The sequence below is a fragment of the Populus nigra genome, chromosome 19 (genome assembly GCF_951802175.1).
Source record: "Populus nigra chromosome 19, ddPopNigr1.1, whole genome shotgun sequence".
In the NCBI taxonomy this organism is placed as follows: domain Eukaryota; kingdom Viridiplantae; phylum Streptophyta; class Magnoliopsida; order Malpighiales; family Salicaceae; genus Populus; species Populus nigra.
The window spans coordinates 13,179,617-13,203,735 of record NC_084870.1 but is presented as its reverse complement, the minus strand read 5'-3'; the positions used below and the strand labels follow the sequence as shown (position 1 = coordinate 13,203,735).

General features: G+C 34.7%; 4 protein-coding genes across 5 annotated transcripts; 2 read left to right on the top strand and 2 right to left on the bottom strand.

Annotated features, from left to right (window-relative positions):
* Positions 1-1,732: 1,732 nt before the first annotated feature.
* LOC133679803 (ruvB-like protein 1) lies at positions 1,733-7,031 on the bottom strand. The gene is made up of 12 exons (XM_062102500.1): positions 6,830-7,031; positions 6,444-6,632; positions 6,188-6,319; positions 5,932-6,081; positions 5,519-5,674; positions 4,860-4,994; positions 4,406-4,471; positions 4,209-4,315; positions 2,551-2,650; positions 2,382-2,473; positions 2,185-2,254; positions 1,733-2,062 (listed from the first exon to the last, which is right to left on the bottom strand). The coding sequence occupies exons 1-12, from the start codon at positions 6,908-6,910 to the stop codon at positions 1,973-1,975; spliced, it is 1,368 nt and encodes a 455-aa protein (XP_061958484.1). The 5' UTR covers positions 6,911-7,031; the 3' UTR covers positions 1,733-1,972.
* Positions 7,032-7,408: 377 nt separating this feature from the next.
* On the top strand, positions 7,409-11,167 carry LOC133679575 (uncharacterized). Of its 2 annotated transcripts, XM_062102211.1 has the most exons (9): positions 7,411-7,616; positions 8,161-8,327; positions 8,539-8,646; positions 8,723-8,779; positions 9,295-9,375; positions 9,705-9,739; positions 9,979-10,068; positions 10,156-10,315; positions 10,620-11,167. In XM_062102211.1, the coding sequence occupies exons 1-9, from the start codon at positions 7,499-7,501 to the stop codon at positions 10,737-10,739; spliced, it is 936 nt and encodes a 311-aa protein (XP_061958195.1). In that variant the 5' UTR covers positions 7,411-7,498; the 3' UTR covers positions 10,740-11,167. The 2 variants fall into 2 exon arrangements, with proteins under 2 accessions (XP_061958196.1, XP_061958195.1); XM_062102212.1 differs by lacking the exon at positions 10,620-11,167 and having other exon boundaries at positions 7,409-7,616; positions 9,974-10,068; positions 10,156-10,298.
* A 3,328-nt stretch (positions 11,168-14,495) lies between these two features.
* LOC133680031 (uncharacterized) lies at positions 14,496-21,274 on the top strand. Its single transcript, XM_062102817.1, has 14 exons — positions 14,496-14,911; positions 14,989-15,161; positions 15,412-15,515; positions 16,286-16,352; positions 17,220-17,312; positions 17,391-17,555; positions 17,648-17,788; positions 17,886-17,963; positions 18,354-18,466; positions 18,558-18,618; positions 18,943-19,110; positions 19,864-19,965; positions 20,589-20,678; positions 20,811-21,274. Exons 1-14 carry the CDS (start codon positions 14,611-14,613, stop codon positions 20,871-20,873), a joined length of 1,719 nt encoding a protein of 572 aa, XP_061958801.1. The 5' UTR covers positions 14,496-14,610; the 3' UTR covers positions 20,874-21,274.
* Positions 21,275-21,466: 192 nt separating this feature from the next.
* On the bottom strand, positions 21,467-23,254 carry LOC133680032 (small RNA-binding protein 11, chloroplastic-like). The gene is made up of 4 exons (XM_062102818.1): positions 23,082-23,254; positions 21,921-21,989; positions 21,737-21,843; positions 21,467-21,665 (listed from the first exon to the last, which is right to left on the bottom strand). Exons 1-4 carry the CDS (start codon positions 23,197-23,199, stop codon positions 21,630-21,632), a joined length of 330 nt encoding a protein of 109 aa, XP_061958802.1. The 5' UTR covers positions 23,200-23,254; the 3' UTR covers positions 21,467-21,629.
* Positions 23,255-24,119: the final 865 nt, after the last annotated feature.

Genomic DNA, 24,119 nt, shown 5'->3' with positions numbered 1-24,119 from the left:
TTTCACAAATAAACCTCTGTAAAAATCTTGTTAATCAAACTTTTTCTAATTTTACTCAACTAAGACTGAATCGATAATTAACGGCAGTTGGTTAGGGCATTAATCTCATCTTACATGATAAAAGGCTCTTTAACCGGATTCCTTATTGACAGTTTTATTGACTAAGGAATAAAATAAAGAATGCCAAAAGGATTTGTTTTGACTATAAATAATATTCGATTTTGAAAAATGAAGGATTTACACGTTTTTCAATTCCAAGCTGACTCAAGCCCATGAATGGTAGGCCGCTCGGTCAAATTCACGTCACATGTGAAGTCAATTAAGTTTGATAGGTTAATGTCCGAAATAATTAGAATAAAAATCCAATCTAAATCTACTTACTCGCGAAATTTACCAGCTAACTATTGGTTCGAAGACTTAGCTTCCAGGCTAGATGCGAATATTGCTAACAATGTCAACAGTACACTGAGTGTAGTTCAGAAGTACTAGATTATCATTAAAAAAGACACGATTCTGCAGAGCTTTTACCTTATGAACAGAGTCCTTGATGGGGCTCCATGAACGTTTGATAATCAATTATTGCTATTGCATCCATTGAGGAGGGTGAAGTCCCGGATTAATAATGTTGAATTTTGGGTCAAAATTCATGATTTACTAGCAGGCTGCATGTCCATGGCTATTGAACAACATTTAGGGAATGTTATTGGCGTGTTTTTGGATTATAACTTAGATAATAATAGTGAAATATGGAGGAATTTTATATGAATACAAGTCCGTGTTGATGCTAGACAGCCTCTTAAAAGATGGAAAAGAATATGTAATGGTGAAGGGTCTTGGTTCATGATACAATTCAAATATGAATGCCTGTCTCATTCTTGTTTCATTTGTGACATGCTAGGGCATACTCTGCGTGAAGTTTGTTTCGTACTCCATATGTTTTAATGGCACAAAACTGTGACCAATAAAACGGGCAAAACAATTATCCTAACTTCAGTTGTCCAAGCACTTCCAACTTGTAATACGGGATTATTTCTTATCCTATTGAAATTATACGAGGAGTTGCAATGAATATGATCTTTCATATAACATGTATGATCAACTTTCAACAATGGTTCTATAATTTGTTTGCTATATTGGATGAGAAGAAGATAGAACAAACTACTACAACTATTTGGTTAGAATCAGAGCAATGAGAAGCTATGGAATCACAAAATGGTGATGGTATGAGGTGCAGTAAAGAGGGGAATTGATTTTTTAAATCAGTGGAAAGTAACTTCTATGTGTCGAAATAGATCCTTTGTCAATCATTTTCTTTTATCATGTTGGGAGAAACCATCACTAGGAAAGTTAAAATGCAATATTAATGTAGTGTTTTTTTAGGACATCTCTACAATGATAGTAAGATATATTGTTAGGGATCATGATCAGACAATTACATGTTGTGAAAGCTTGATACTTGGAGGAGTATTCACTTCGGTAATGGGAGAGGCATGAGTATTGAAAGAGGTGTTGCAAAAGTTGATTTCAATTACCATGAGATACCTGTTTCATTGCCTATAAACCACAAACTACAACTGCGTTGTATAATATAGCAATTAGTTTAACTAATCCCTGAAAACAATGTTGATCCTGGAACAACCATGCAACAAATATTTTGTGCTCACCATGAAATACATATAAGATGCAACAGTAAAAATTATAATAATAAATACATAGTTGCACCAGTACAGGATTTAAAGTCAAAGAACAAATAAACCATTGCATTTCAAAAGTTCATGTTAATCCGCCTCTGGAACTGTTACAATATAACAATTCATTTTCTTTACAACTGCTTTCTCGAAGGACAGACCGAAGCCAATGATTAATCAGAAGGGGAAAACCCTACCACATCTGGAATAAAATATTCCATATGGGGTTGATCGTGAACACAAAACTGCTACTTCAGATTTAAAGTTCTGAGAACGAAGAAAAATCATGAAATGTACTTCTCCTGCTGATCCTGAAGCAACTTGGCCGATGACTTGGCATCGAGATATAATGCACATACTTCCTCGAGGTCGGCCTATATGTTGAGCCGGCCAACAAAAAAAGAAGAAAAAAACACTTGAGTTTAATACTGAAAAACATTCTTAGTGTACATTCAATCACAAACAACAGGCGATGACGTATTGATACAATCGTTACCTTGCGTATCTCTTCTCGACCATTCATTTTCGCCACAATGCTGGCAGGTGATAATAGCTGAACTGCATGCCTAGAGAGAGAGAGAGAGAGAGAGAGAGAGGGAGAGAGAGGGAGAGAGAGTACCAGTTAAAGCATATGCTTGAGAAGGGGGGCTTGCTTATTTGCACCTCACGTAAATTTATGAATTTTATCAAGACCTCAAGGACGAGCGTTGTCCAATCTCTCCAAGGTAGGCTAAACTCTCTTCATCTAAGTGCAGTTCCTCAACCTGCGCGCGAAGTGCTAAAATCTGACCAAAACAACAGAAGTCCATCAGTAGCCATTAAATTAGTGTTTGACAGCAAAATTACGCAACAGTTACCCCACCTGTATCACCTCAGCAGGACCATAATTTTCTGTTCGGATAATCACCAACCGGTCCAACAAGTCAACAGGGATGCCATGAGGACTATTCATATCTGTCCCTCTACACAGCAACTTGTCCATGTCAGTAATTCAGATTTAAGAGCATGTTACAGACAAAGTAGAAGGCATGCACAAGCTATTGGCCGTTTCAAGAAGAGGACAGTTAAAATATAGTTACATTGATGCTCACACAAAACATAATAAAATGAAGCCATCGATACATTTAAAAGAATTTTGATTCTCTTTCTATAATGTCACAAAATTTCATAACCCTAAGATAGTACAGGGAAAAATACATTGCTGAGATGAGAGGATATTAAGATTTCTAGATTCTATAAATACAAAATCTAATGTTATGAAAATCATCATAGGATATTTTTGAAAAGAATACGAGTTTTTCAAAAAAATAAGGTTTGGATGACGATGGTTAGAAGCGATTGTTCCGTACATGACAGAATGCATTTAGTTGCCCACAACAAAACAACAATTGTCGTAGACTGCAATAAGAAGTCTAACCAAGGAGGAAATAAATATTAAAGACAAAAAAATAAAACCAGTTTATAAATATTTTTCATGTCTATTTCCATTTTTATCTTTGAGAAGGGGGCAGAACCCGTGTACACGAGACTTTAAACCAGCAAAACAGCCAAAAATAAATCTAAAAAATAACAGAAAAAAACACGTGGAATCTAAAAAATTATAAAACAGAAAAGATGTAAAAATCTCGGTGAAAGAAGAACGGTACTTGGCCAAGAGAGTACAAATGCATTTCTATTTCCCAGGGTTTTGGATGCAGAATCATTAAATATATCTGGAACTTCAGTATGCTTTTAAAGCAGGCTCCATATGATGGTGTGAAGAACTTAAAAGCAAAAGCCTATTTATGGACACATTACAATTTTGCCTCACAAATGGTGTTAAAATCTGAAATATCTTGCCACTCAATCAACAACCTCTTTAATGAGTAAAAGATACTGTGATTCAATCATCTATCCTAACTGCCTATAAACATAGCCAGCTTAAGGTGAATATAAGCTTGAATAAAATTATAAACGGAACTTTTTAAAATATTTTTTTAAAAAAATATTTTTTATTTTTTATGTATGTCTAACAAATAAAACCTTAAGTAATTTTCATTTTGTATTTTGAGTCTTTTTAAGCAGAGACAATCTTCATTTCATAGAGCATGATTGATAAATATACATATTCTTGGAGTCTTTTTATTAAGTAGGGGCCTTGGATCATTGCTAAAGTTATCCATTTGCTCTGGGGCCGACTCTACCAGAAGATGTCTATATGATGATCCTATTGTCATTTTGAAAAGGAAGTTGAAGAAGATTCTTGCAGCCTTTGCACTTCGAAATTTGAAGGTGGTGAGGTCTCATATCCATGGAGGTGTGATGCCTACAAATCCTAGAAAAAGTGTTTCTGCCACTTGAATACATGATCAACAACAAAGCAAAGACCATCCAAAAGTCTTCTCCTTCCTCAACCAAGACAAAAGAACCGAAGTTCTGGCTCCCCTAAACCACCAAATATGAATAAATTGGCAGACCTTTCAGTGTTTCTAACACGAGGACAAGCAAAGCTTTGTATTGCACATAAAACATCCTTTGTACCTTACGTTACATATTCCTCTATTTGTAGCAAAGATCACTATTGGTGACAGCGAGCTCTCCAAAGCACGATTCAAGTATGAAAAGCACTCCATATCCAGCATATGTACCTGTGAGTGTTGATTTGAGAAAAGAAAGGTAAAAAAATATATATATGGGCATGAAAAAGTTCTGGAAATGTTGTAAGAGAAAAAACGGACCTCATCAATGAATAGAACTCCAGGAACAAGCTCTGCAGTACCCTTGTCAATAAACCCATTAACAACCTGTCATCAAAAATTTTGTTTCAGTCACACTTGGGATAGCCTATCACTGTTAAAAGTTTGACAGCTTGAAAAAATGGGAAGAAAATAAAGCATGCTATCTGTAATGAAAGTGTAATTATGCAAACCAAAAACATAAAGCATTTATTTGTTTGCTAGTGAAAAACAGAAGACATATAAACAGAATGAGTTCAAGACTTTCGATCCTTACAAATTAGCATGTGATCTATTTGCAAGTATTTGCAGATTTGAGAATAATTTGCAAACAAAATAAGGTAATAAGTAATTTCAAATGATATTATTTTATTTTAGTTTTTCAAATAATTAACTCGGGCCTTGGTCCCTAGAAATGAGGTGAAACTAAATACTACCGTGGATTCAGAAGCAGTACCTTATTTATTTCCTGTCGTAGCTTGTCAGTGATTTCGGTTTTTTTGGGCTTCATCATTTGGCCCATTAAAGACAATATATCTTGCCCACCTTGAGGCCTCGCATTGGCAGCATCTAGATCATGCAGTGTTACATCCTGATGAAATGAAAATTAAAACAAAAAATTTCACGGTGACCATTATGAGTACAAAGCAACTGCTTAGAACCTCTTAAGGAAAAGATTCACATGGAGACAGGTTCAGTCGAATTAAAGGGCATCGAATCCCTAGATGCTGAATTAGACTGCTTGCAGCCATTGAGCTGCTACTTCAAAATGCAGATCGAAAAGTGTTGGCTGGGGTCCTTTAAGGACACATTTTCCAAATATTACACACATATGACACCTGAGTCTTATCATTTTGATTCCATGCACTTCAAAGAATGATGTCAGTCCTGTTTAAAAGACAAAGTAACCCCTGTGCTGAAAGATTTTATCAAGAATCAACTTGCAACATATACCAGCGCCATTATGCATAGATTATAGTAAAATAAGATGTCATTGTCTAAAATACAGGAGCAAGAAGACAACCATTTTAGGTTCTAATGGCAAAATACCAAGCCTGGACAAATGCTATAATAAAGATATAAGTTACAACACACCTGATGCTAATAGAGCAGTACCTGAACTATCTCTTTCTTTTTGCTAACTTCTCCCTTAGGAAGCGGGACATACTCCTCTGCTTCAAGGTCGAATTCAGTAGCAAAAGCATCACTTCTACCCACTCTTTTGACAGCCCCACTATTTGCTTCAATGTATATAACATCTCCCACAGCTACCTGCAAATTGTATTGGATGTGTTACAATTTCAATTTCACAAGAGATTAAGTTAAAACTACAAGTGCTAAGAATTTATAACTATTAGCAGGCAAGAACCCAAGAGAATAAACAAGTAATCAAAATGTACAAGTCCCATTCTATTATAGAATGACAATAAGTGATGACATATGCACCAGCTCGCAAAGAGTTCTAAAACACATATAGGTTGGAAGTAGCGATTAAGAATTTTTGAAAACAAAGAATTAAAAGAGCTTACCTTCTCCTTGATCAAGGCATCATAAATACTGGCTTCCAATCTTAGTTGCTTTGTTCCTTTGACAGTTTTTAGCCCAATAATTACACCACCAATGCTTTTACCATAGCCACCTGTTATACTTTCAGTTTCTTCGGGTGTGAGTTCAGTCACCTGAAACGTACTACCACGACATCAGGATCTCGGACCAGCTTGAAGATGCACAAAAGATTATGAGATAATCGTCTGTTGGCAAAGAAATATAGCGGATATAACTTGCCTCTCCCTCATAGACCTCTTTATTCTCCTTGACACGTAGACCAATTGCCCTTCGAAAATTTTCCATCAAAACCTCAGTTTTCTTAACTTCTGACGAGTATACCTCTGATCCAACCATTGGACAAAATGGAACCTGCAAATAACAAGCAAAACCCTTATCATATGAACTCGAAAGACCACCTATTTTTTTTAAAAAAAAAACATAAGATATTGGCCAAGCATTTGAGAATTCAGACAGAAAAAATTGTGAGTGCTACCTTAGTGCCAAGTTCCTGGGAAATTCCAAGAGCCAGAGCTGTCTTCCCAGTTCCAGGAGGACCAGCTAAGAGGAGAGCACGGCCAGCCATCTTCTTCTGCTTTATCATATCAACTACAAGACCAGCTGCTTCTCTAGCCTCCTTCTGACCCACAAAGCCAGCAGCCATATCAATTGCTCTTCCACTGGGCTGCAAAGAAACATAACAAGAAGCAACACGGTGACACCTAGTAAGAAAAATCAGTTCTTGAAAATAGTTTTCAAAATGTTGTATAAATCCAACTAAGAAAAGGCCCCATTTTGGCCTAAAAGAAGTAAAACAATAAAAAAGGAAAGTTTTAAGAAACCCTGAACGCTGAAAGGGAAAGAGGAAGAGTGTTGACATACCTCAAGGCCAAGGCCTTTGATATGAGTGTGAGTAGCAATTCTCTGTTTCTTTGTAGTGGACTGTACTTCTTCTATATTCATCTTCTCCAACTCTCTCTCTCTCTGGCTTCAGTCCTTCCTAAGTTAGGTTTTTTTTTATTTTGCAACGCAGAAGAGGTCCGTTCGTCGGCAAAGTGGAGGGTTTAAGTTCTATGGTTGTAAGCTTAGCCCTTCTCTTTAAAATGTGAAACACGGTTTTTTTTTCACTTACGATCCAATAGTTTAGTTACATTTTGATCCCTATAGTTTACCAGATGATTCAATTTGGATCATGTAGTTCAAACAAGTTTCCCCCTTATTGCAATTTTGAATTCTCTCACAAATTAATTTTATTTTTTGTCACATTGTTAATAATTCTTGTTATCATAAAAAAAGTGCTAACACATTTAAAAAAACAACAAGGACTGATATATTACATTCCTTGAACTACAGTAACTAAAGTTTATAATTAACCTTAGAATATACTCTTGGAATGTTTTTTTTTTTTTGTTTTTTTAAGCCATGTAAAAATTTGGGGATTTAAATATCTTTTATCAAATTGCTTGATAGATATTTGTTTTCATATCCACTCATCAAAAAGAAAAAAGAAAAGGCCACCATCATCATAGCAGAGTAGCTGAAAATTGTCAAATGGATACACTCTCTAGAATTGCTTGCTTCTCCACATCTCCAAAATTGTCTCCAAGACCTCCTCTTTTCAAGAAAACCCCACTTTCAGTCTCGGTGTCAAGAGCTAGTGCTCAGCCTCGTAAGCCTCTCTCTCTCTCTGTTTTCTATGCAAAGTTTCGTTCTTTTTTGGGTTCTCGAGAGTTTAAGCTTCATAAATGATCATATGAACCATCAACACTAATGGAATTTGTTTTATTGATGAATTTTTGCTGTTAATACTAATTTCTCTAGCATAAAAGTGAAGGATGTTCTTCATTTCTTAGACCCATTTTGCTGCTTTTGTTAACTCTGAGAAATGAGACTTTTTGACAGATATTGAAATGAATTTAGGCTTATGTCATTGTGTTCGGTAATGCTTTCAGTGTTAAAGTTAGATTCTTTAGTGAGTTCAAGTGAGTTGTAATGAAGTACTGAAGAATTACGACTGACCTTGATCGTTGATATATAGATTTTCCTCCCCATTTTTCCAGCTCCCGTAAGTTCGAATTACCGGGATTAAGCAGGAAATGTGTATTATTGCTTCAAAAATAGAGGTTTTGGTTTTGTCCCTTTCGATTCATGGGCTGTCGGCATTTTAATGCTGTTAGTCATTGTGCTGTCTTTTTTGTTTCCTTGTTTTATAGTGAGTGAGCTTGCTGAAGATGATGTTTTGCGAGTGTTCTTGAGGGAAAGACAACTAAATGGAGATTTTATATCCAAAGCTTGTGATAAGTTTTGGCAGAGGGGGGTTGCGGAATTTGTTGACGTTGATGATGATAAACTTTCCGACATTCCTCAAGGATCAGAGCAGGTACAATGAACTCTTTTACAATCACAATGAAAAAAAGAAGTTTCAGTTCTTTTTTATTTGTTCCCACATTTTGTTTTTTTCTTCCTTAGGTTTTCTTCTATTTTTGTTTCATATCAAAGGATGATTGATTCTTCCTTTTTTCATGTTGATCGCTGAATCTTTATTATAATACATTCTTATGAATAAGTTTTGATTGATCTAATGTATGTAGGTCATGGAAAGTGATAATAATGGTGGGTTTTTGAAACTGTCTAGAACCCAGGAGTGGGTGCTAGGTGAGAATGCAGCAGCACCAATGAACAGGAAAGCCATTGCTAAGGTAATGCTTAGATGGGTACATTATTGTCAAATTAAATTTTTGTCAGTATTGCTTACCCATGCATGTTATGGCACAGGCATTGCAGGATGATAGTGACAGAAGGAAGAGACTGAACCTTCTCGAATATGAAGCTGTATGATAGTTACCTAAACTCGGCATATCTAGTGATTGATGTTGTCTTTCTCTTAAGTTTCAAGTCAACTTGTTAGGTGGATTTCATTGTCCACATTTTTATCTTAGTTTTGTTCTCCTTCCTCCAGTAAGCATGGGATTTTAGTATATTTACCTTTACATGTTTAGTACTGCATATTGGTTGAGATTGTCCTTTGTATTTTGAAAATGATTATTGATGTTTGTCATTTGTTTTAGGCAAATTTGCTTCATATTGGATGAGTTTTATGTTTAGGAAAGACTGTAATTACTTAACTGAAGATACACAAGAACTTGAGCATGCAAGTGTTATGTTGTTCTTCCAATGAGCAAATTCTGCTGTAGGCATTATCTAGTTCTTGTGTACCCTCCTATGGCCTACTGGTTTTTGGACCATATTTCTTATTTCTTTTCTTTGAAGTTTTAAGTACAATTTCACTATAATATTTCATTGTTGTAATGCTTGAGAACAAACTGATTTTTTTTTCACTCTTGCAGCTCAAAAGGGAACTTATGCTTTTATCAGTTAGCATTGGAGCTGCATGTACTGGTTATTGCTTAGTAGTTCTATCGGTACAGGTAAAATTTTCACAGAAAAAAAGCAGCACGAGTATCAAAAACCTAATATCGTAGATAATCTATCTGTTATAAAGGGCATGGTCTCTGCTATAATTGATCAGTAATTTCTGACATGATTTAACTGGAAAATATATTAAACATCGTCGTAATTGAATCTCATACAGTTGTGAGATACTTAAATTCCCTTGACTTTCTATGGTCGTTAAGCTAAATTTCCTTTGTTATGTACATATATTGGAAGGTCTTATCGATTAAAAATTAATACACATATTGGAGAAATGTCAATATCATTTTCTCACGGAAAACTGATCTATGTATTGATTATACAGGCTGCTGTTAGTTATGCAATTGGAGTGCTTTTCAGGTTAGTTGACACACTTTTACTTATATGTTCAGCCTGTTTTTCCATTGAACTACAGGTAATCTATTTAAATGAGTTAACACCTTCTTGATGTCAGATATCCAATTATTTGACATTTGAATGACCTTAGCTTTATGATATAACTTGCTGTATGTTTTAGTTTCCTTTAGGAAGACTAAAATAGGAACCTTTTTTTTCTTGCGTTCATCCTGGCAATCTAACCATTTTCAATTTCAGTGCAGTTGCTTATACCTTCAACTCTTATATCAACATGCAGACAATCTTTCCAAGGAAATGGTTCCTTCTATTTTCAGGAAAAAGAAGTCTAAGAAGTATAATGAAAAACTCCACTCATTTCTTTGATTAAGTGATCATGTACTCTTCTTTTTTGTTAAGTCAGCAGCTGCTTTTTATCTCAGGATTGGGATAAGAAGTGAGGATCTTGGGGACTCATTTGAGAGATCAATTAAGGGAAGCGGTATTGCTCTTTCATCTCCAAGGATTGTGATACCGGCTGCAATTTATGGATTGTGGGTCCTGTCACATCAATATTTTCCCAATGATTTTTTTGAAATCCAGGTATATGTTCCTTGAAACCATTCCTATTGCAGTTTTTAATTGCAGACTGAAGAAAATTTCCATAATGCTATTGGAGATGAAAAAATTGTGGTTCGGGTCTCTGTTCATAGGGATCAGTTAGCTTAATAAATATCTTAGCATTAAACTAAAGAATCTTATAAAAATCAAATCTACTCACACTAGGTTTGGAGTTTTCAATTTTTTTGGGGTGGGAGGCTGGCTACCCATGTGGTCTAGCGATAGGAATGAAAGAAAAGGAGTGAGTTGATTCTTAATTTCCTATCATTCTGTTGTTCTCCCACAGATTGTGCCTGCCATGTTTGGGATGTTTGTATACAAAGCCGCAGCTCTCGTGCAAGTATACAGAGATAACGACGACCTGAAGCTTGTTTTCCCAGATAGTGGGGAAGGCTCAAGTGACTGAGATCCTTGCTCAAGCTTGTCAAAGGTGTACGACCCCTCCACGCTTAAAGCATTTCATAGTAGAATGAGATGCTTCCCAAAGAGCTTAGTAGGCACTACAGTTTGCAATTCCTGCTCCCTTGATTTGGTCAACCCATGTTGAATTCCTTGAGAAGGTTCCCGCGGAAAAAAACCATCCCGAGGGTTACTCAGAAATGGAACTGCATGGTTTTCTAAAGTGAGTTCAAGCAAAGCTTGCTGGTTTAAGTCAAACCCCCTGCAAAGAACATGACTCGTGCAACTCCAGCATAGGCTTCACTAGTGGAAGTGCTTTGCGACAGTGTTGTAATTAGATCATACAGAATAATCTAATTTCTGTCTCTTCCATGAATTCTTTTAAATGGATTTGCCTAACACTTTCATTTATAAATTCAGGTCCATCTTCTGAAACTAATGTTTCCTAATTGTTGGTAAGCACTCACATCAAAGTAGGATCTACGGATAATTATCATGATGGATCTTATTTTTGTGGGAGTAAGGAAGCAATACACCGAAAGGCATGATGATCATTATCCTAGTTCCCCGCATTTGCATACGAGTGAAACAAGTCTTCTGTCATAAATCGCCTCCAAAATTGTTGTGCTTCTGCCTCTTAACTTCATCTTCCACCTGTGGATGCATTTTTAATGGTTGTCAGTGTGGTTGAGGCTGCATGCAAGTATAAACTAAACAGGAAAAAAGAAAACTGTCACTTGCCACATGGGCCCTGTAGTGTGGTTGAGGCTGCATGCAAGTATAAACTAAACAGGAAAAAAGAAAACTGTCACTTGCCACATGGGCCCTGTAAAGGTAGTATTTGAGATTGTTTTAGTGTTTGGAAATATATCTAAGTGATTTTTATCTGAAAATATATTAAAATAATATATTTTTATTTTTTAAAATTTATTTTTAATATCTACACATCAAAATAATCTAGAATTATAAAAAAATTAATTTAAAATAAAAAGAAAATCAAAACATTTGCAGCAGATGGGCAAAATACCAATAGCTTGATGCCAGCAAGCAGCTCAGAATTGGGCAGCTCCTATGAAGACAGGTTGAATTGTGTTAAAAACTCGTTGCTTGAGTCCAATTCATCTATGAATGGTCCAAATTAATGGAATCCTGAATTAATATATGGATTGCATTGCAATGGAATTGGTGGGATGAAAATTTGAGAATTTTTTCGTTCAAGAAGCTATTTTAATTAAGGCTAAAAACCTGATGTGGTTCTTCTTCGCACATCATTCTTAGTTCTTAAATCAACTTTAAAGATTTGCTAATTGATTGTTTTGCATCAAAGTTCAAATCTCCATATTAATCAGTTATCATACTATAGTTATTGAACTCACCTCATCCTGACAATTTATTGAATTGAAATATATATATATATATTGACTCATAAAACTCGGTTAATAATTATATACTGGACTATTGTTTTTTTGTTATTTTTAATTTGGTTCTTGAATTTTTATTTTGCACAGTTAAGTTATTTTGAGTAAAAAATAGCACCCGGTTGTATATTTTTTTAGAGAAGGGTTGAACTGCAAGACAGAGGACCAGAGTAAAAATCATGGGTAATATAAAATGGTGGCTTTGCAAGTTGTTTGGAAAGTATATTTTTACCACCGTCATTTTCTTCCTATTAAAATAATACTAAACTTTATTTTTTTTTAGTTATTTTTTTATTGAAGAATAGAGGAGTTGCATGATTCCATTAAAGAGATAAAAACCTCTTCATTAATGACAACTTCGACTACCTAACTAGTTAGAATTGATGTCAACAAATTCCATTAAATGAGAGGAGTCTTATTGTGGTTGTTTTAAGCCTTAATATAGTATAAAAAAAAACCATATCTAAATCAAGGATGGAGTAGTTTTTCCAATTACATTTTGTGATTTGGACCCTTTTTGGGTTTATTAGGTTGATATGTTGGTTTATAAGTGTTCTAATAATATTTGTAAGGGTGTTTTTGTGGTTGAAATGGGTTGGAAAAAAAATTCTTTTGGCAAAAAAACCTGTAGGCCTAATTTTTTGAGCTGGTGGGTGGAATCTAAATAGATAGATGACGTATCATTTGTTATAGCAAGTTACGTGTTGTTTGCTTATTTTATTTTTAAAAAAAATAGAGGCTGTCCGTCTTTTTAAAAAAGAAAAAAACATAACAAGCCCAATAGTGCAAGTTTGGGCTTCAAGACCCACATGCACAGGTTTTTCTGGCTTATCCGGTCTAGATACTTTTTTTTTCAATTAATACATTTTTTATGTCTTTTTTAAACTATTTTTAAGTTTGTTTTTTAATTAATACCATTCCTCCTTTTTTAAATATCGATTATTTCATAATTATATTAGTGTTTTTAATTTTTCATGAGGTTAATATGATTTATCAATAATTTATACACACACACAACTTTACATGATTTTTTTTTATTTTTTTCAATAAATTTTATTTGTTTATTAATTTTTATTACATATTGATTTTAATAGACAAATTTATTAAACACGATTGAGTAAATGACTAGTGTTGCATTATTAAATATCTTGGTTTGTATTTGTCTCTCAACCTTTGTAGTTTTATTTTTATTTATAATTAATTTTTTCTATGGAATTATTATGGTCTCATGATCGAGAACGTATGACAAACACGTAATTTTGACATATTTTATGTCCAGGTAACAAATTTCATGTACTAACCCGGCTTTGTCTAGGTCAATTTTTTTTATTGTATTATCAAATTAATCAAAATTTAACTTGATAATTGATTTTTTTTAAAAAAAATTATAATCTTCCTTTAAAAAAAAAATTAAAAAAACGATGCGATGAAATGTAACATGGATAACAACAAAAACTAAAAATTTAATTCATGCTCCATGATTGACTAAACTATTGTGCCTGTTAATAGACTGCCACGACAATTTATTTCCAATTGTTTTGGACATGCATCATGTCATCCCCCAGTTATACATAGTTTCTCGATTGGAACCTCTAGTTACCAATTCTAATTATTTCCTCCACCTATATACAATTTTCTCCCCAATCAAATCCCTGGATTTTTTTTAAATTAAAAATTGCATTAAACAGTTTATATCTTAGTCACATATTCCCCAACCAACCCTAATTTCCCCAGGTCTTATAAGTTAAAATACCCATTTCCCCTCGCACTCAATACTTCCATGAACATATCTAAACTTATAACATAGAATTACTTTGATTGTGCTAAATATATCTCAACTTATCTTAATTAAAAAAACAACAATTAAGTAATTTTAATATCGATGTTAAACCTATTTTAAAAGATGAACTAAATAAAATTTAAATTACTAGGTCAATTATTTTTAATAACACCAGTATATTTATCTTATTTTTCTTGATATTGGTTTAATTGAATTTGGAACATATTTGATTATATCAATTAAATTATAAAAAACTTAACCATATCAAATGAGTTTGGTTTAATTAAAAACATAATCAGGATCAAACTTCGGATCCAAATTTTTCAAGTCATATTGAAATTTAACAACAATAATTTCAAGTTATAAATTTCTTAACATTTAAGGGGGTCATCTCCAATTTTTAATAAAAGGATCACATCCAAGCGATGAAATGTATATAGATGGAGAACCAATTGATGAAACCAAAAGTTGGAGGACTATTCTAAAAAACTATACATAGTCGAGGGACTACTTTGAGTTTTTCCATATCTAATCAAATTTAATTTTAAACAGAACAATGAGCAGTCAACAAGCCCCTCTCTGTCTCTACCAATATCATCACAAACACTAAACTAAACACTACAGATACTTATATTCTTCTTCACAGATCGATCAATCATTGAAACCCTAGATCAGATCCAATGCAATCAAATCCAAAAACTATGTCGTCGAAGAATCCGCGGGAGCGTCAAATGCTAGAATCAATCTACTCAATGATTGCTCTCGTCTTCATCCTTGTCACTTGCGTCGACCTCTGCGACGCCGCCACCGTCGTCGACGTCTACCGCTTAATCCAATACGATATATCCGGCGTTCCTTTCGGATCTCGTTTCGCCACCCTGAATCACCACGCCGGCTCCTTGCATTTCGCAGCAGGCGTCGATCTTTCTCGCACTGTCCTCATCATTCCTGTTCGCGAATTGAACATCACTTTCGTTAAAGGTCAAATTGCTTCTCCAATCGACCTTAGAGCTTAATTAAATTTAGTAAAGTAATTAAATTGGTTGATTTAATGACAGAATATATCTCGCAAAGAAAGCCTCTTGGAGGATTATTGTTTTTGCTGCCGCAAATGTTTAATTTTGAAAATAGAGAAGCCGCGACGGAGAGTAAGTATCAAATACGTGAGAAGGAGCTGATGAAGACTGTTTTGGTGGAGCTTGAACGATTGCTTATTCATGCCAATATACCTGTGAGTGGAAAAAATTATGCTTAAAATCTGCGTGTTCTATAAGAATTGCTTATGCAGGAAACTGTTGGATCCCATTTTACTATTTTTGAGCTTGTTCTTGAGGTTGGTCTAATTTGTTATTTTTAACTAAAATGAGAAGGAAAAAAAAAACGAATTTGGTTAGGAGATATGCTCATGCTTAGCATATTTTATCATTTTATTTGAAATGGTTTGGGTGATTATGTCTTTGTTGTGACATTTTTTGGTGCAGTATCCGGTATATTTTGCTTTTGAGGATGATGACATTGATGCTGTGTTGGCTGATGTCAAGAGGAGTGATGTCTCTGGTCAGCCTGCTACTGCGACGACTGGCGGGTTAGTTCCTAACTTTATTATGGAAAGTGAGAATTCTAGTTAAAAGTTTTATGTCCTCAGCACAGAAAATAATACATCCAGCATGCTAAAACGAGTTTGGATAGGTACCCCATTGTTGTCGTTTCTTGAAAATTTGCATCATTTGAGAATTCTGGGTTTCTAATCCTGGATGTAACCTAAGATGTTTTGTGAATCAGAATATCTGAGCAATAATTATACTCTTCCTGAGAGAATCTATTCTGAACATATAAGAAAGAAACAAAGAAAATGGTAAGTAGGTGAAACAGGATTTGCATGTTCACTGCAGATTTAAGCACTACAAGATGGTAATATGAGTTGAGGGGAAGTTGCTCAAATCCTAAGGTGAACTTTTCATGGAGGGAGGACAGAGGTTCAGTTTAGTTTCTTTTTGTAGGGTAATGATTTTCTCAATTTCTTGAGCCATAAATTGGCGCAAACAAGACCCATTTTGTATGAACTTATTCTTGTCATGTTTTTCTCTCCCATGCTTCATTATTTTGGAGTTTAATTTTTATTTTCCCCTGCTGATTAACTCATGATATTGATGCTCTATATAAATAAAAAACATGCAATGCCTTCCTGTATTGGTTGCTATCTGGTTCGAACATTAAATATATCATATTTCCAACTCATGGTTGGTCATGCCCACGAAATGTGATTTTACATGTGTGTTTGTTTGTTTGTTTATGTTGAGATTGATAATATGTTTGATGGGCTCTTGCATTCATTTTTGCTTGGAAATTTTGCAGCTATAAGCTTGTTGTCTCTGCTCCAGAACCTAAGAGAATTGCATCTCCCAGCATCACAAACATTCAGGTCCACTTTCAACTCTTCTTTCCATTAGAAATGACTAGACATAATGAACTGGAATTTGTTGCATGCCATGTGCATCTCATCATTGATATATTTCACTTGTTAGAAACCCTCAAATGATTTGCAATCAAAATCAATGCTGATGCTGAACAAACCTTTTGTATATGATTTCAGTGCAGTTTTGTAACTTAAGGTGTATTTTGCTTTGATATACACATTGTTTCTCAAGAATTTATTATTCTAGTCTCTGCTCTGTTATCTTTAGCTACATTATTGAATCACAAAAGCCCAGGAACACTTGTCAATACTAATCTAGCCTCTTTCCAAACATTATTTAATTATATTGAACTTAAGACAAGATGAAGATATGTGCTCTGGGTTTAATAGGTGTTCTGGCCTCTGCCGTGTAAGGTTTAATAGATAATTATGAATATTTCAGCACACACCATTACAGTATTTGTTTAAATATCACTGCCATCACCAATTATGTGTTGGAACCTATAAATTAACATACAACCTTTTGTTAATGGCTGTGCAAACTGTGCTCAAGCAAGACTAAAATTTGGGAACTTCAAAAGCAGAATGTAAATTCAGGTGTAAAAGCATGTTACTTGACAAACAAATTCAAATCATATATTGGTTTCAAAGTTTTGTGTTGACAATTAGAAGTATTGTAATTCTGATTAATATAGTTCACTCTATTTTCAGCACAGAGAAATATTAACAGTTGTTAGACACCCTTATTAATGAATTTAGTTGCTGTTTTTATTATTTGTGTTTGTAATCTGGGAAATCTTTCTGAGGTCTCTGAGCTTCTTCTTCATGCTAGTGCTGATGATTTGTAAACTGAATGATGGTTAAATTGTGCAGGGGTGGTTGCCAGGACTGAAAGCAGATGGAGATCCAAATCAACTTCCAACTATTGCTATTGTAGCATCATATGATACTTTTGGAACTGCTCCTGTATGTAAATTATATTCGATATAAACTATTGCAACTTGTATGCACTGTGTAATGATGTGAAAGTAGTTACACGTGTAGGCATTATCTGTTGGGAGTGATAGCAATGGGAGTGGCGTTGTGGCTCTTCTTGAATTAGCTAGGCTATTTTCTCTTCTTTATTCAAACCCAAAGACAAGAGGACGGTATAATTTACTTTTTGGGCTAACATCCGGCGGACCTTATAACTACAATGGAACTCACAAGGTGCATAGATCCTATCATCTTTTCTATGAACTTAATTGTACAATCTACTTCTTTGCTTTGGTTTGCTTATCTTAGTATTTTTGCTTTGGAAGTGGCTTCGGAGCTTTGATCAACGTCTACGAGAGAGCATCGATTATGCTATTTGCTTAAATAGTATTGGCTCATGGGATAATGAATTGTGGATTCATGTGTCCAAGCCTCCTGAGAATGCCTTTATTAAACAAATTTTTGAAGTAAGCTGATGAAACATTAAATAGTACAGGGCTGTTATTCTGTTGTGCCAGGTAGCATTACTATGTTTTGTGGTTTGACCCATTGAGTTCTCTGTAGGGTTTCTCTACTGTAGCAGAAGAACTGGGCTTTGAAGTTGGTCTCAAGCACAAGAAAATTAATATTTCAAATCCTCGAGTAAGTCAGTTTTACCAGAAAATTTGAACCATAACATTTTTCTAGCTTACTGGTTCAAGAAAAAAATATATTTTTCAATCTTAAACGGTAAACATTGGAGAATTGTATTGAACATTGAAATCGATGGTTTTCATCATTTAACGAGATATTGGCATAGCCATAATAGAGCAAACTGTGTGTTAGATGACCAGCTGTTTATTCTTAAAATAATATTTTCATATTGTTATCGTGATGACTGACATCAGTTTACTTTGTGTATGCATCCTTTTTTGTTATTATGGATGGGGTTTTCTTTGTCATTTACTAGAATTTTGGTTTAATTGATTCAAACACACTGTACTTTTGATGCTCTCATTTAGTCTGGGTGATATAGCTGTTGACCTGCTGTAGGTAGCTTGGGAGCACGAACAGTTTTCAAAGCTGAGAGTGACGGCTGCTACCCTTTCTGAACTATCGACAGCACCTGAACTTTTAGAAAGCACTGGAGGTCTGTCTGATAGCAGGTTGTGTTTTTTAACCTGAACCTCTTTTATAAACAAAATATAGCTGATCTTATATTTTTCCGCAATACTGATATCTTGTTTCTCTGGACAGACATTTTATTAATGAAACTGCAATAGTTAGAAGCATCAAGCTAGTTGCTGAGAGTGTTGCGGTAAGGTCACACACCTTAGAATAAGTTTTAATGCATTGTGATGGATCCTGATACTGAAGTTTTGACTTCATATCACTCATTTGTTTGAAGACTAATTTTGTGAAGTAGCACTCACTGGGAGTGAGATCAAGGCACCGGCTGTGTGCTTACATGTGCAAATGCTGCTAACATGCATGGGTTTCAGAATATTAGAATTAACTATGTGATGGGGCACTGTGTCGGGATTTTCATACCAGGAACAAGTTGATTACAAATGGCTAAATTGTTGGATCATGTAACCTCTTTAGTTTTGTGTTCTCTGAGATATTTTATTTTGTCATACAGAGGCATATCTATGGTTGCCAAGGGAAGAACATTCAAATATTTGCGGACAACACTAGTTTGGCTGTCAATGCTCCTTACATAAGATCATGGTTGGATCTTTTGTCAAAAACACCTCGAGTGGTGCCATTTCTAACAAAGAATGACCCGTTTGTCATGGCACTGAAAAAGGTCTATTATTTGCAAATGTTCATGGACAATTATTATTTTCATGGTTTTCTTTATTGTATGGTCAATGGTGCTTTTTGCTCAAATTTGTGCGAGGCCTTGTTAACTGCAGACTACTGTATAGGATATTTATGTTCTTTTATATTTTCCAAAATTGCTAATTTGAGTTGAAATATTCAAATTTCTTTTGTTACAGCCAGCTTCCTTTCTGTTTGGCAACTGTTTAACTTTTATCAATGTAGGTGCAGAAATATTGTTTCTTTCATGTGCTAATGTGAATAAACACTTCATGTATCTCTCTCTCTCTCTCTGTTTTTTCCCCCAATACAGAAAATGAAATAACATTTAATTTTTGTTCTCTATGTTAAGGATGCTCCTTCTATAGATTTCATGTGGATGTCATTATCATTTCAAAGTACTAGTTTTATCAGATTGATTTTTATGCAAGCTGTTCTTGGTCACCTATATTTTTTCCCTGTCTGATGGTCTCTTCAATGCTGACTTCTGGAATCCAATTTATCCAAAACACAGGAAGATGCTGTATAAGTGCTTCAGAGATGTTTGATGATACTACTTAAAAACCTGGAAAAGACCTGTTATTTTTTCCCACTGAGAAATTTGATTTGGTGTCTTGGTTTGGGGTCTGGGGGTTTTATTAGGCTGCAGCGTAACACTGTAAAGAAAACATTAAAGTTCCTTTCTTCCAGTTTTTTCTGTAGTTTACTTTTGAGTTGATTTGTTTCTGTCCTTCTGCAGGAACTAGAAGATCATACTCATGAAGTAAATGTGCATCATGAGGTGCTTGATGGGATGTTCACACTCTATGATTCAACTAAAGCTAAACTAAATATTTATCAGGTTCTTACTTTTTAATTCTCCAGTTGGCAATTATTTTTTTTAACAGGCCTCTCTCTCTCTCTCTCTGTTTGTGTCATTTTCATAGCTGGATATTTCTTTTTGTTGGAAAAGACGTCTTTTTTATGTATCTGAACACAAGTGTCTCGAGAACGTATTTAATGAATGATATGTGGGTGTCACTTTTTAGTTCACTGTCTTCCTCTCGTTGATTTTCCAAACTATAACAATCACAACCTAAATTGCTTTGTTCACGCATTGATTTGGCTGGGTCGATTTTTGGTGCAACATTGGTAAGTCTTAGTGCTGGGATAATCGCATGGATGCAAACTCAAGTGCTGAGACCAGTCACTTGGCAAAAAACTGAAGAATAGAATTGTCTCCAAATTTCTTTCTCTAAGATCCTACGTATTACCAGATCTAGGAAATCCCCTTGTAACATTTATTTATCCATGGTATTTTTGCCCTTTACAGCACAATCTTTGTTGTATTTACTAACCAGAATTTTCTTTTGACCTTTGAGATGCATTTTATTTCCATGTTATTGCACCTGTTGTCTTGTACGAACTAAATTATTAATTTCTCCACTGGCTTGAATGATAATCAGTTCAAATGTGTTGTTACAGGTTGCTAGCGTAACATTCGACTTGCTGTTGCTTCTAGTGCTAGGGTCATATTTGATTATACTTTTCACTTTCCTTGTCATCACAACAAGGGTACCCTCTCATCTCAATTTATCAAGCTTTCGTTGTTTTTTGAATGTACATTTTTTTGGCCACACCGCCTTCACAACCATATGCGAATGAGCTGAACTAAAAAGCTGAATTTCCAATGATGCTGTTTAACAGGGTCTTGACGATCTCATAAGTTTATTCCGACGGCCTCCTTCTCGTAAGGTCAAAACAGCATGACAGCAAATGATGAAATTCTCGTAGGTGAAAACAGCATGATAAATGAAGCCGGGATCAGTGCACCAAAGCTGTTTATCTTTGTTGTTGAGGAGCATCACATGTAGCGTAGAATGTAATCTCTGCCATGGAGGGGTTTGCTGGTTACCACTAGCAGTGTGTTATTGTTTAGTTCAGAATCACGAGGGATCAGTTTAATTTTGGTTCTAGGAGGATTTTTTTTTTAATTTATCACACTGAATGAGTTGAGATTTGTTAACGTAGGATGGAGAAATTTTTTTGGTGAAGGATGTTTCAAACAAGATACAATAGCCAGCAATTTTTGTAGAGGAACCATGATTTGATGATGGCCTTTTTCGTGCAGTTTCCTCTGGAAATTAAATTTCTCCGTTTCACGACCTTAATGTTTGTCTTCGTAAATAAATGCAGCTGCTGGCATTGATCTTTATGCGTGTCCCATCATTGCTATCCATTCAAGGTAACTTTTTTTATAGCACCTAATACCACCATATCAACCTCGCAACACTTGCAATCAGGTATTTTTTGATTGAAGAAAAAAAAAGTTCGGGAATTCAAAAACAATAAAAACCAAGGGCTGGAAACTAAAATTATAATTTTCTTTGATTTTAAGCGAGATCCACCTTTTGTCATCCTTGAAATTGTTAACCGAGAGATTTAATCTCAATTTACAAGCAATCCAGCGTCGAAAAAAAGTATCCGTCTTTGAACCGAGGCTCCTGCGGCGTTGCGCTAGGAAATTCAAAACCTCACATAAATGGCTCGTCCATCTAGCAGCTGCGAGCATTCATTTGTTATTCTTGGTATGGCAGTTTAGAGAATGGAGACATAAGAAGAAATGCAATTACCTTCCCATTCATTCCCTCACAAGCCTTCTCAGCGGCGTCCTTCTTAGCAAAGGTTACAAACCCATAACCTTTAGGTCTCTTTCTGGCTTTGTCCATTACTATTTTAGCTGGGGGGCGGTAGAATGTTAACAATGATCAGGAAAGAAACGAGCCTTTTAAGGTTAAATGCAGGATCAAGTTGTACCTTCAATGACCTCCCCAAATTCTGAAAATGCTTCAGCTATTTTCTTCTCTGTACTGGAGAACGATAAACCTGCAGCAAAGCTGTTAGTTCAAGCAACAGGAATAGCATGCAAAGATGGCATATGGCAACGGCACAGCTTCTATATTTGATTGAAGCCTGGCTATAGGAGGGTTGCTGTAGGCAGGTAGATGGCCAGCATAAAACTAAACACATCCTTCTGCCACTTAAAAGACACGGAATTGAAAGATGACCTCCTGTGACTGATCTCACTGGTTCGAAAACAAGGCTCCATTGAGTTGTGAGAGCACATACTCCGTAACCGCCCCAGCCCAAATCCGAAAGTAGCTAAATTGGCTCATCATGGGTATAGTAGAGTAAACAAACATGCCCAGGCAAGTCAATACTTATGTGGGCAAGCACCAAGGAATACTTGAACATGCTAGCAAAGTAAAGCAAAGCTCATCGCAGAATATCATGAACCTCGTATGTACAATTCAAGGATCTTTTTATCTGAACAGACAAATTTGAAGAAAAGTAATTCAACCTTAAGCAGAAACAAGAACAATTGTTTAGAACAAACGAACTTACTCTTTAAATTTGTTTGGAAACGAGACAAGGATTCTAAATTTGTAAATTTAAGTTTTCACTGAAGTGTAAAACTTAGGGCTTGTAGATTAACTCAACTACAAAGATGATTCCTAGCTAGCCAGGCTAAGCAAGAAGTGGATAAACCAGGCAAATCCTTGAGTCATGTTGGACAAAAATGAGACCTGTAAACTGGGTTGTGCAGCCTCTGCAGATGTGAAGTGAAAGCAAGAAGTTCCAAATCGCGCTTCATCTTTGTTGCTACACTCAACTTGAATTCCTTGGTATACATTGGGAAGCATATATTATTAAAATTTTGAAAGAAAAAAAAATCCCTTCTTTTTCTCCTTTTCCAATTTTCTTCCATAAAACTGAAATCCTAAAAATCCAGCTTCAATTAATCACAAATTTGGATAAAAAATTCTGGGTTTTCTTTAGTAAAGTGATTGAACTTATTGATAACAAGAAATGAATGCTAACTTTCTGTTGGGTGTTATAAAATTTGATTGTTTCCAACAAGCACAGCAAACACTTGAGCTAAAATTTTGAAAGAAGAGAGGGAGGGAGGGAGAATACCTTTGACAAAAACTTTAGCAGAGAATCCTTTGGAAAAGAACAGTAGGGGTTGAGGATAAAGTTGCGGTTGAGAGAAAATTTTGAGAGAGCTTCGGGTAATTCCTGTTAAAGTCGCCATTTTTATTTCATTAGGGAAGAGAAGCAGGGCAACTTAAGAAGGAAGCAGTTTTGCAGTGTAGTGAGTTCAGAGTTAAGCAATGTTGGGAAAACTTCAAATAAGTCCTCTAACTATATAGATACTTGCATTTAAGTTTTGGAATTTGAAAACATCCAAAACTTCTACAAATTTAAGTTTTTAAGAGAAATTTAGAGGTCTTTTAGCTTGATCTATGGACAAAATTATTTTTGATTTTGAGTTATGATCAAAAAATTATTTTTTATAATAATCTATTAAGTTAAGGACCACACTGCAAATTACTAACTAATATTGCATGGGAATTTTAGGACATCTTTATTCTTTTTGGTAGCGTTTTGTTTAGGGTACATGACACTTGAAACATGTATGATAGAGAAATCAAATGTGTTAAGTTTGCAAAGATGGAGACAATTTTATTTGTCTCTATGATAGAAATTGGAGAGAATTTTTGTTCTTTTACATGGATATAGAGAAGAAAATATAAAATATCATAAAATTTTATTCCAAATTTTTTTCTTTTCAATTCCATACCATTCATTCATCTATTATGTAATTTATGTCCATCATCTTGCATGGTTATATTTTTTTTTTACCATATGAATTTGTCATTCTTTTAACTTAAAAGTATAGTGGTAAAATCCAGTTCAGGAAGATTCAAATCATAAATTGAGGGTCAATCCAGGTAATTTAAAAAGAGTAAAAGAAAAGTTATTTTGATTAATTTATTTTTAAAAAATCAATAGGTTAAGAGTCAGGTTTTAACTTTAAACCATGTCAAGGTTATATATGTTGAAGAACATAATGTACTTTGTAAAAGACGATTGAAAGCAATCTACTTGAATTAATTTATTTATAGTTCAAATAAAATATCGGGTTTACAATATTGAATGGGGGCTCAGTTT